We start from the raw sequence: 12,175 nt of genomic DNA on the forward strand, positions 1-12,175 counted from the left end.
GGAGCTCGATAGGGGGCGCTCTCCTCTGTGAGTCAGCGCTGAGCTCAAGGCCCCAGCATGGCACTGGGGGTGCTGGGTTGCTGTCAGCAATGCTAGGGGTACTTGCTGCTGGAAGCTCTTTCGACTGAGGCCCTGACTGTGGTCCTTTGAGATCCCCCCCGATGTCCTGGCCAAAGCCCAGCTCAGTGATTCCATCCTGCCTCTCAGTTCCCCCCGTATTTTCAAGTAGATCGGGGCTTATCCTGCCCCTCCTGCTGTGTGGTGGTACAGCGGCTGTTAAACAGCTGCTGCATCCCACCCCAGAGGTGGCTGCATATCAGTGGTCAGGGAAGTGGTGGCTGTGGACAGAGTCTATGGAGCCCTTTGGGATCCTCCCGGATGGCAACATGGGATATTAACTTGGGACTTGGCTTCTTGGGTCTATTCCCAGCTCTGCCACCAACTCACTGGGTGACCTTGGTTGAGGCACGTCCCAGCTCTGTGCCTTAGTTTCCCCATTGCTGACATGGGCCTGATGAATTCCAGCGTTGGCTGTATGTAGCACTGGGTGCGTTTCCCTGCTGACTGACGGCTCCTCGCCCTTCCCTCGGCAGCCCCTGTCGGTGTGGGCGGACGCCCACCTCCCGGGAGCAGCCATGCTGCGAGGCGCCTTCGTGCTTTGGAACCTCACCTTCTTCGACGTGGAGAGGAGCCTGGCACGCAGGCTGCAGCAGAACACGCATTACCCCTTCCAGGTGCAGCAGCCCAATGGTGAGGAGCACGCCCCGGCACCAGGCCCAGGAAGCTGGGCCCTGGAGGGCTCCAGGGTACATGGTCCCACGTCACCCGAAGCTCCTGGAGGTGTTTGAGACGCCCACAGGAGGATGTGTCTGATGCAGCGTCATTGGGTGGGAGTGTCATGAAGAGGGGCCCTGAAACCACCTTCTGCACTCCAGAACCTGCACTGGAACCCACTAATGTTCTGCACACCCCGCTCCAGAACCTACAAATGTTCAACCCGCCGCACTCCAGAATCCACAAGCCTCCTGCCTTCCCTGCTCCAGAACCCACTCCAAAACTAGCAAGTGTTGCCCTCCCAGCTCCACAACCAGTCAGCCTCCCCTGCTCCAGACTCTGCTCTGGAGCTTGCAAACACTCCTCTTTCCCTTCTCCGAAACAGCAATTGTCTGTCCTCCCCGTTCCAGAGCCCACTCTAGAACTCACAGCCATGCTGGCTCCTGCACTCCAGAACCTGATCTGGAACCTGCTTCTGTCTGTTCTCCTCCAGAAACTACTGCGGACCCCACAGAGGTTCTGCCTTCCCCACTCCAGAACCCACAATTGTTCTGTCTTCCTGCTCCAGAGCCAGCAAGAGTTCTGCATTACATACTGCAGAGCCCATTCTGGAACCGGCACTTGTCTGCCTTCCCTGCTCCAGAATGTGATCTGGAACCCACAAATGCGCTGCCCCCGCTCCCTTGCTCCGGAACCTGCTGGCATTCTGCCTGCCCCGTGGAACTCACTGCCTACGTGCGGGTGTCCGTGGCCCCTTACACTGACCGGCACACGCCAAAGGGAAGAGCCTGCCACGTGCTCCTATTGTACGCTCGGCCCTGTGGCTCCGGGGACAGAGTGGGCTGGTCTTAGAACTGAAGGTCCCAGGTTTGAGTCTTGCTGCTGGCCTGTCCGGGGCAGCCCCAGGTTCCCCCCAGTGTGGTGATTGCCCTGGGCCTTGCTGGCTGGCACGGGGGAGAGTGGGTCTGGGTCCTGACCCCGGCCCCATGCTGAGCTCTCTCTATCGCCCCCCAGTGTTCGTCATGGAGTATTACAAGGACACGCTGTGGAAGGGGGCCCTGATCTTCCTGCTCTGTGTCCTGGGCGGGGTCTTCTACTTGAAGAGTGAGAAGGTAGGAGAGCCCCTGGCTGGTCCCAGGCCGTGCCCCAGAGCCCCCCGCCAGCCCCTTGTCCTCACCCCGGCTGGGCCCCAGGGGCTGGTACTGGGCCAGGCAAAGGGTGTCGTTTCCATCCCCCCCCCCCCGGGTGGGTTCTAGGTAACTGGGGACCCTTCCCCCCGGGTCCTCCAGCTACTTCCCCAGCCGGGGAGCCAGGACCAGCAGGTGCCTCTGGCTCGCTTGCCCCCCCCCCCTCCCCCGGCTCTGGGTCTTGGCTCCCGGGTCCGTCCCCGCAGGTCTCCCAGGATTACTCCGGCTTCTTCGTCTACGGGATCCTGGTCGGCTTCTGGCTCCTCCTCAGCTCCATGCACAAGCGGCACCTGGTCATCAACCACGCCCGGGGCTGCTACCAGATCTACATCAAGAGGCGGCTGTGGGAGGAGGGGCCCCTGCACCAGATCTACGTCCGGCTGGTGGCCCAGACGGACGGTACGGCCCCTGCCCGGGGAGAGGGTGCCCCCCCCCCCCCCCACGGGACTCTCGCCCCTCACCGGCTGCCTCTGGCCTGTCCTGCAGCCTACGGGAAACGCTTCTACAGCCTCATCATCAACGGCCACGGGCTGGAGGTGCTGGCCCTGGCCAGCCTGTCGGACAACTACGAGGTGAGCAGCCTGGCCTGACCCTGCCCTCCCGGCGTGGCAGGGGGCCGTGCCGGGCACCACGCGGGAGCCCACGTGCTGTGCCTGGTGCATGTCACCACTGCAGCCATGAGCCCGCTGTGAACCTGAGAGATCAGAGAGAGCCCGACCTGCAGCCCTGCTAGCCCAGCCCTGGGCTCCCCCACCCCCAGCTCTGCCGGTGCCCCTCACTCCCGACCCGCAGCCCCCTGCTAGCCCAGCCCTGGGCTCCCCCACCCCCAGCTCTGCCAGTGCCCCTCACTCCCGACCCGCAGCCCCTGCTAGCCCAGCCCTGGGCTCCCCCACCCCCAGCTCTGCCGGTGCCCCTCACTCCCGACCCGCAGCCCCCTGCTACCCCAGCCCTGGGTCCCCCCAGCTCTGCCGGTTCCCCTCACTCCTGACCCGCAGCCCCTGCCAGCCCAGCCCCTTTGCTGTGAGTTTACACAGGTTGTCGGCAGGCCGGGAGGCTGCTTTGGAGCAGGGGCTCTCTCAGGACTAGTGTGTCTGTGTGTGGGTGCTTGGGGGAGCTCATGTTCCCAGGCCCCATGGCAAGGCCAGGCAGTGAAGGGGCCATGGAGGCTGAGTGGCCCCTTCCAGGGTGGGGGGAGACACCCTGGGGCAGGTGCTTGGTGGGGGCCCGCCCATCTCCGTCCGGATCCTCTTGCCTGGCCTCCTGTCCCCACCCCACAGGCACCCTCCCCCGCTGCCCCTGGGCGCCTGCCCTGGCCTCATGCCCCCCGCCCTGCCTGTCGCCCCCAGCACATGGAGTTCCTGGGCAGGCGGATCGCGCGCAAGCTGAAACTCAACTACTTCGACTATCTGGATGTGTCCACGCGCCACGTGATCCGCCACCGGCCCCCGCTGGAGTGGGATGAGGAGCTGCAGGTGTGAGGGGGGGCAGCGCCCCAGTAAAGCTCCGCCTCCCGCTCTGCTCACAGCTGTTTGCACTGGGGGGCCCTGCTGGTTCCACCCGCTCTGGGCCTGGGATGGGGGCGGCCCCTGCAGCGTATCCGCTGGGGCTTTGCCCCATCCCTAGCCCTGGCGCCCACCCTGATCCCTCCCCCACCCTGCTGCCAAGTCTCACCCCTCCCAGTCCCACAGCCCCTCCGTGACTGGCCCTTGAGTGGGGACGTGGGGGGCCGCGGGAGGCAGCCTGGGCACCTCGGTCCCTCCTCGGGGGGCGGGCGGGCGGGCGCCTCCCACGTCAGTCCCTGGGTGACCGGCCCTGTGGCTGTGCCAACTGCCCAATCAAAGAGCCCCCCGGCCTGCCAGGGGCCAACCCCCCCTCACGTCCAGGAGGGAGCAGCTGCCAGACCCCCCAGGGATCTCAAACCCGTCCCCCCCCCAGAGCTAGGCTTGACAAAGCCCTGGCTGGGATGATTTAGTTGGGAATTGGTTCTGCTTTGAGCAGGGGGTTGGACTAGATGACCTCCCGAGGTCCCTTCCAACCCTGATATTCTATGATTCTATGATTCTAGCCCTGGGGATTGCAGTGCCCCCAGCCTGTCCCAGTGCCCCGGGCTCCCCTGGCTGGGCCTGTTCAGAGCATCACCCCGCGGCCCGGTTCCTCCCCCCAGGCTGGCCCTGGCTGGAGGCGCTGGCCTGGAGGGGCTGGGGCTGACTAGTTGCCCATGGAGGCTGGGGACGGGCGGTGGTCAGCGAGACCAGCTTGTCCAGGGAGGCCGGGAGGCCTGTGTCCGGGGGCGTCCAGAGGGGCCCAGCTGATCGCGGCTGGCGTCCACGGGCCGCGCTGCACGGGGTCAGAGTTGCCTGCTTGGATGCCTGGTCCAAACCGTCAGGTTTCCCTCCTCAGCTGGTCTCCCCCAGCCTGTGGGGAGGGTCCCTCGGCCAGGCAGACTCGGCGCTCGGGTCCAGGGCTCGGTGGAAGCTAACAGGCTGGCGAGCTCCCCGGCAGGGGGACGACGGGGCAGCAGCATGGCGGAGACGGCTGCTCTCGGGGGGGGATGCCCAGCCATGTGGAGTGGGGGCACCTGGGGCCGAGGTGAGGCTGGGCACAGCGCCCTGGGCCTGGCCTGGCTGCATCTCTCTGCTCCGGCTGCTGGAAACTGGCTGGCAATGTACCGGCCTACGGCACTGCCCCGTGCGAGCCGCCCTGCACGGCCAGCCCCCCCAGACAGAGCAAGTCCTGGCCCTGGCTAACGGGGGCCCAGTCCCTGCCTCGCTGGCCATCCCTTCTCCTAGCCACGGGGCTGTCGGGCCGGGCTCCCCACTAGCTGGGGCACGTCGCACTCCAAACAGTTTGGTGGCTCCGAGCCCTGGGCTGGGCGGGGGAGGGGGCAGTTTGCAAAGCCCCAGGACACCCCCCACACCCCCTCGGCCCGGTCCTGGCTGAAGTGGGCTCTGCAACTGGGTGAGGAGGATGCATGGGTCGGGGTAAGAGGCGACCAGGGGGATTCCGTGACACTGGGCAGGTCCCGTCCCGGTCTGTGCCTCAGTTTCCCCATTGGACATGGGACTGGGGAGCCCGAGAGCGCTGAGGTCTGTGAAGGGTGCCAGTGGTCGGTGGGCACCCAGCCCCAGAAAGCAGCGTGCGTCGCTGCAGGGCAGTCGGGGGGGTCGGGCACCAGCCCAGCGCCTGCTCGGAGGTGCCCCGTGCTGGCGAGGGAAGGGTGCTGGGGCTCGCGGGTTCACACAGCCACGTGCTGCCCTGCCCAGCCCATGTGACTGGCAGCCAGCCCTGGGCACGGCCGAGCCCAGCCGGTCTCCTCCTGGCAAAGGGCTCTGCCCCGTTGGGCAGCTGCCCCGAGGCCGGGTCCTCCTGGGCTCTTCCATGCTGGGGTGAGACGCGCACTGGCCTGCTCCTGCCTTAGCACACCCACTGCAAGCTCGTGTGCCACAGACAGTGCGCTGCACGCTTGGGTGCGCTGCTTGATGTGCCAGTGTGGCGACAGGGAGCTTGTCCCACCCCCCCCTGCCGCCCCCCCCCACCCCCCCCCACCCCCCCCCTCCCGCCCACCCCCCTCACCACCACCCAGCCCCCCGCTGCCGCCCACCCTCTGGCTGCTGCCCACCCCACTTACCACCACCCAGCCCCTCACTGCCACCACCCCCCACCGCCCACCCGTTGGCTGCTACCCACCCCCTGCTGCTGCCCACCCTTCACCCGGCGCTCACAGACGGCTCTAGGGAAACCGAGGCAGAGGTCACGGCACAAGGGTCAGCGAGCCGAGCAACGGGCAGGAGACGGGCGGGCAGCAAATGGCCACATGTCAAATAAAACCATCGGACATGGTCTGGATCCTCGATCTCTTTAACGAGATACTTTCACCTCTAGAGCAACGCTCCCCGAGTCCTTCCAGTGCCGGACTGCCAGGCCTGGCTGTGCTCTTCCGTCCGTGGGACCAGGCAGCTCCCTCCACCCCCAGTGAAAGATCCCGAGCGCCTGTTTGCACCCCCAGATGTATCAGAACCATCCACTGGCCTTATTCACGACCCCCCATCCTCAGTGTCTTTGCCTGGATCCGCCCTTCGTGTAGCTTTCACAATCTCTTAATCAGCAGCTGGCGCCGGCTGCAAACAGGCCTCCATCGGCTGCCCCGTACCCGGCATGTCACCCTGCCAGGAAAGAGCCTGTCCGAGACATGACCCCTGGACTCTCCGCTGCTTCTCCCCATGGCCAGAGCAGAGCCTGGGACAGGGCCGGCTCCGTGAGCCCGCGGTGCAGCCACCCGGGGGTCAGGCACTCCCCTAGGCTGGCCGGGAGATCCAGTTTCTCAGCCAACGGTCCCGGCCGAGGGCAGCAGAGAACCGACCGCTCTGCCCCCCGCCTGTGAGGGAGCAGTGGGGCTGGGCGGCTGGAAGGGGTTTGGCTGTCTCAGCCCGGTGCTCAGCACACCTGGGCAATCAGGTCCAGAGACCCCCTGGGGAGACCCAGTGGCTTAAACCCCCACCCTCCCCCCAAGCAGGTAAACCAGCCGTGGGCGTTAGGTCAGTTCGCTGCACGGCCCCTCCCAACCACAGCTGCCCCTTGGCCAGTCAGGGGGTGAAGGGACGTGTGCCTAGGCTGAAAATGGTCATGCAACAGCGAAGTGACCAGCCCCACCGCGGAGCCCTGCAGGGAGGGGCTTGGACGAGCCGGCTCCAGCCCAGGATAAACCCATCGCCGCACATGGGAGCCGCTAGCCAGGCGTCGGGCACTGAGCCCGGAGGGAGCTGCCCCCCCGGAGGCCCTACAGCGAGTGACAAACAACCCCAAACCCACCCCCAGAGTGAGCCCCCCGGGCCAGTCCCACGGTGGGAGCTGGCTGGGAAGCCTGGCGCTCTCCTGGGGCTGCGGGGACGCTGGGGGGCTGGGTTAGGGCGCCAGGGAACGCTGCTTGCACCCAGGACTTTGTCCAGGCTGGAAGTGTTACACCCGAGGGTGCCGTTAACGTCTGTGTAACTCGGCTGGGTTTGCTCCCCTCCCCCCCCGAACCCTATTTCGTCTGGGAATCTGCAGCTTGCCCATGAAATAACCCTTTCGTTTTCTCCCAAGCCGGGGTGCAAACGGGGGAGTGCGTGCCCCAAAGTGAGCTGGTATCTGGAGGGCTGGTTTCACGCCCATGCACCAGAGGGACAGTCCGAGTGGGCATTAAGAACTAACTCGGAGGGGTGGGATGTGGGGGACCCGGGACCGAAGGGGGGGTTGGTGCTGCCCTGCCAGGCTGGTGAGAGCCAGGGTGAGGCCTGGTGCTCGTGGGCAGGTGACTGATGGCAGGGAATTGACCCAGACCCCCCCAGCGCAGAGGCCCCTGCTGTCACAGGGCGGGCGGTGACAGAGCCGCATACCGGTCCGAGCAGACCCCAACACGTCCCATTGGCACTGTCAGGGGGTTCGAACCTGCCCGGGCATGGCCAGCTGTAGAGTTTGGTTGGGTGCCGGGGAGCACAAAGGGGCCAGGGGGGCTTGGCAAAGGAGCTGAATGTCCTGCCCTCCTCTGACGGTGCGGAACAGCTACAAGGACAAGTGCAGAGTCCTGCACTTAGGACGGAAGAATCCCATTCACTGCTACAGACTAGGGACCGAATGGCTAGGCAGCAGTTCTGCAGAAAAGGACCTAGGGGTCACATTGGACGAGAAGCTGGAGATGAGTCGACAGTGTGCCCTTGTTGTCAAGAAGGCTAACGGCATTTTGGGCTGTATAAGTAGGGGCATTGCCAGCAGACCGAGGGACGTGATCATTCCTCTCTATTCGGGACTGGTGAGGCCTCATCTGGAGTACTGTGTCCAGTTTTGGGCCCCACACGACAAGAAGGATGTGGACAAATTGGAGAGAGTCCAGCGGAGGGCAACAAAAATGATTAGGGGTCTGGAGCGCATGACTTATGAGGAGAGGCTGAGGGAACTGGGCTTGTTTAGTCTGCAGAAGAGAAGAGTGAGGGGGGATTTGATAGCAGCCTTCAACTACCTGAAGGGGGGTTCCAAAGAGGATGGATCTAGACTGTTCTCAGTGGTGACAGATGACAGAACAAGGAGTAATGGTCTCAAGTTGCAGTGGGGGAGGTCTAGGTTGGATATTAGGAAACACTATTTCACTAGGAGGGTGGTGAAGCACTGGAATGGGTTCCCTAGGGAGGTGGTGGAATCTCCTTCCTTAGAGGTTTTTAAGGCCCGGCTTGACAAAGCCCTGGCTGGGATGATTTAGTTGGGGGTTGGTCCTGCCATGAGCAGGAGGTTGGACTAGATGATCTCCTGAGGTCCCTTCCAGCCCTGAGATTCTAGGACCCCTTCCCATCTCATGCACGGCTGGGCCCAGCCCCCTCGTGCGGGTGCTTTGGTGCACCATCCAGCACTGCCAGTGCAGAGGTAGCTCTGGTTTCTTTTAACCCTCCTGGCACCCTGCTCCCCCCAGCCCTAGGTCCCCTGCCTGGGACGATCTCTGCCTGGGGCCCACTAGGTCCAGACCGCAGAGCCAGCCAGGCTCTCTCCCGCCGAGCCGAGCGGCCCAAGGAGGCGCTGGTCTCGCCCCCTTCCGAAGGGAGGGAGCGTCAGTTTCCCCCCCTTCGTTAGTCTTACCATGCTGCGGCCGATATGCCTCATCCCTGCTGGGGGGCCTGGCTCCATCAATCACGTCTGCCAGGGCCCCTGGGTCCCATCCTGGCGCAGACAAAGCCTGTGAGATTGGGGTGGGAATGGCTGGCTCATTGGTATGAGGGCTCCCTCCAGGACGTGCCTGGGGGGCCGGGGGCGGCTGCCAGCTCTGGGGTGGGCCCGTCCCAGGGGAGTTGCCAGGCCTGCGAGCGGCACCCTGCCCAGACACTGCTCGCAGGGGCTCTCTGACGCCAGGCCCACTGCTGGCATCCCAGCCCCGCTCCCCCCTCCAGTGCCTGCCAAGCTGGCGCCAGCCATCGAGCCGGCCCTGCCGGCTGCCCCTCCGTGACATGGGGCCAGTGACCTGCCCCACTGGAGGGGGCTATTTACCAGTCTGGGGTACTCACATGCCCCCCCACTGTAGTGTCTGGGCACCGTCCCATTGGTCAGGCCTCTGTCCTCACACCCCCGGGACGCAGGCTGGTGCCGCTATCTCCATTGCACAGAAACTGAGGCTCAGAGCATCTAAGTGACTTACTGTCACGGACTCACAGATCGTGCCCACTCCTGGCCCCGTGCGGTCCATGGGGGGGTGCCCCTTTCAGTGCGACAGCCCTTCTCGGGGGTCCACTCTCTCTCGGGGTCAGGCCCCTCCACCTCCTCGAGCCGCACCTCTCTGAGCCTTAGCACATCTGTCTCTGCCGTGGGCCCCCTCAGGGAGTCCACTCGCTCTGGACCCCCGGGGCCTCCACCCCCGAAGGGGACGATGCCCTCCCCCCCGCCGCCCCCACCCTGTTCTCTAGCCTGGAGCGACTCAGCCAGCGTAACACAGGAGGGTTTATTGAGAGTTGAACCCAGCACAGCAAACTCTCCGGCCTCAGGCCTGGCCTCCCTCAGCCCCGCACATCCCAGTCTCCCCTGCATCCAGGTGGGCTCTGCCTGCTCCCCCTCTCCAGCCCAGAGCCCCCCTGCTTCCCAGCTGGGCATCTGATACCCCCGTCCCCAAGCCCCACCTCTGTCCATTGTCTTCTCTCCAGGTAAACAGGGTCGCCAGGGCCTCCTCTCCCCTCTTCCGTCCTCTGGCCCCTCTGGCTGGAACCGGCTGGTCAGGTCACCGGGATCCTCTCTCCGCAGCCCATTGTCCTCCCACTGGCCAGAACCGGCTGCGACTCCTGAGCTGGGTCTCCGGGTTGCCAGGTCACCAGTTGCTGGGGTCTCCATCCTCCAGACCATCGGCTGGGGTCCCAAGTTCCCTCACTGGTCCTCTGTAACAACAAACTCCCTCTCCCCTCCCCTCGTTAAACCCGTAGCACCCAGGGAAACTGAGTCCCACCCCCTCTGCATGCAAACCATTGGAAAAACCAAGAAAATCCCCCACGTCGTCACACTTACCCAAGATTGGAGCGGGACCCTGACTCCAGCTCTCCCGACCCCCTGAGAGCCGAGGGCAGAAGGTGCCATAAAGGGGACTATTGGAGACACCTCCACTGGCACGCAGAGGGTTAAACTGATCCCATGTGCCGCACCTGTTGAAGACCCTGAGAGCAAAGGCAGCGGGGCACTGAGAGGGGAGCAGGCTGGCATGTGAGGGCAGCTGGGGTGGGTACCTGGGCATGCATGGGCCCTCCCAGCATCTCCCGTCCGGGGAGCCGACACATCTGGGGCCGGGGACCGGGTGTCTTGTTGCACAGACGTCCCTGCCAGCTGCGTGGGGGGAGGGGGCTGCAGCACTGTGCCCCCTCCGAGCCGGCGCTGCCCTGCCTGCCCTCACCCCAGAGGAGGCCGGTTCAAGCCAGTGTTTTGATGGGGCTGGCTGGGGAGCTCGGAGATGCTGCCCCCTTGTGCCCCTGGGCACTCCCAGGGCCCGGCGCCCTGGCGGGAGCTCTGTGCACCGTGCCCTGTACAGCGCTGGGGCTGTCACGGGCTGCCCAGTTCAGGGGGCGTCCCAGCCTGTCCTGCCTGAGCAGGGTGGCATCACTTGGCCGCTGGGCGGGAGCCCGCCAGGGGTCTCCCCGCCAGGGCTCGAACCAGGGCCCGAGCTCACCCCGGAGCCTCCACTGAACTTCTACCAGTGCAAGAGAGAGACCCCAGCCCGCCTGGATCTCCCTTCCCCCCCCCCCCCCGCGGGGCCCCCCCCCCCCCCCCCGGACCCCCCCCCCCCCCCCCGGCTCTCGCGCCTGCGGGAGGCAGAGCCCTTTAATTGCTTTTATAAAGTGCACAAAGGCACCAGATTCCATGTGAAGCCGATGCCTCCCCCGCCCCGTGCCAGCCGCCTGTGGCATCCCCAGGGGGGAGGGGATCTCTTTCTTTATTTACCGCTTCAGTTGTGCCCAGTGACGGGGCGGGCGTCCGGGTGCAGACAAAGGGGCAGGCCAAGGGGAGCAAGGGGCTGCCCAGATGGCAGGGGGAGCAGCGCTGCCTGCATGTCTCCGGCTCCCCCCGAGCTGAGCTCATGGGACGTGGCAGCAAAGCAGGCCCCATGGGGAAGACACAGCCGGGCGCGCGGCCTCCCACGGACAGAGGCTGCCTGTCCATCTTGGTAGGGTTCCCTCTCCCTGGGCTCGGCCCCACAGCACTGCCCCCGCGGGCGAGCCGTATCCTGCGGGGTGGAGGCCCGGGCGGCCCTGACCTACCTGAGGGCTTGGATGGCCCAGACCGCACTCCCAGGGATCAGACCCACAGGTCCATAGGGCAAGACTTGCAGCTGGGTATCGTCAGTGTCTCCCACCCCCCAACGACCGATCTGTGTCCGCAGCACCTGAGCCCCGGAGTCCAGCCTGGCCCGCTGTGCATCCTGCTGATTGCCCCGCTCCCAGAAGCCCCCCTGCTTTCTCGGCTCGCCCCGGAGCGTGGCCGTGCCCATCTTGCCCGCTCCCCCGCTGCTGCAGCAGCTCGTCCGGCAGGTCCTTGGCCAAGTCTGATCCCCTCCGCTTGCTCCAAAGTCCAGGGCCTTTTATGTCCCCATCCTAGGCCCTGTCAGCTGCATCGGCCAGCAGAGCACAGCTGTCGTGGGCTGGGGGGCCCCCAGCGTGGGCACGGCTGGGTCCTGGCAGCCTGCTAGCGAAAGGCCCCAGCCGTGACCTGTGAGCTGCCAGGGGCATGGACGTGGCGTGAGGGGCTCTCGGAGCTGCCAGACCCCCATGGCAGTTCCCTGGGCCCCTGCCTTCTCCTGCTGACACGCCCCATGCCTGTGTACAGCTCCACAGACAGAGCAAACTCCCCCAGAGCTGCGGCTTCTGTGGGGTCAGAGCCCCACATACCCACACGTCATCCACAGCCCCAGGGCCAGCTGCTCCCCAGGCACTCAGTGTCCCTGCGTCCCCGCAGGCCTGGGGGTAGGTTCGAGACAGAGCAGATCTTTGCATATCCAACCTCTCCGGTTCCTCCTTCTTGGGCAGCCTCACTGGTAATGGAGGAGTGGGAGCTGTCCCCCTGCCCATCTCCAGCGCCGCCTCGCCCCGGGACGAGCCACCCCTGGTCTTGGCTACAGGAGAGGCCCCGCTCCAAGCCCGCAGCAGAGCAGGGATCGCTGGGCTCCTGGCTGGCGTTTGTCACCCCCGGGCGTTAGCTGGTGCTGGGACGCTGGAGCGAACGGT

General features: G+C 65.5%; 1 protein-coding gene across 1 annotated transcript; it reads left to right on the forward strand.

Moving 5' to 3' along the window:
• Positions 1-593: 593 nt before the first annotated feature.
• Positions 594-3,439, forward strand: TMEM249 (transmembrane protein 249; the record flags this gene model as incomplete). Its single annotated transcript, XM_024208644.2, has 5 exons — positions 594-750; positions 1,789-1,886; positions 2,168-2,360; positions 2,448-2,533; positions 3,308-3,439. Coding segments are annotated over 5 exons (666 nt in total), but the record flags the coding sequence as incomplete, so codon positions are not given.
• Positions 3,440-12,175: the final 8,736 nt, after the last annotated feature.

This window comes from Terrapene carolina, unplaced genomic scaffold (genome assembly GCF_002925995.2).
Source record: "Terrapene carolina triunguis isolate 2854851 unplaced genomic scaffold, T_m_triunguis-2.0 Scaffold35011, whole genome shotgun sequence".
Taxonomy (NCBI): Eukaryota; Metazoa; Chordata; order Testudines; family Emydidae; genus Terrapene; species Terrapene triunguis.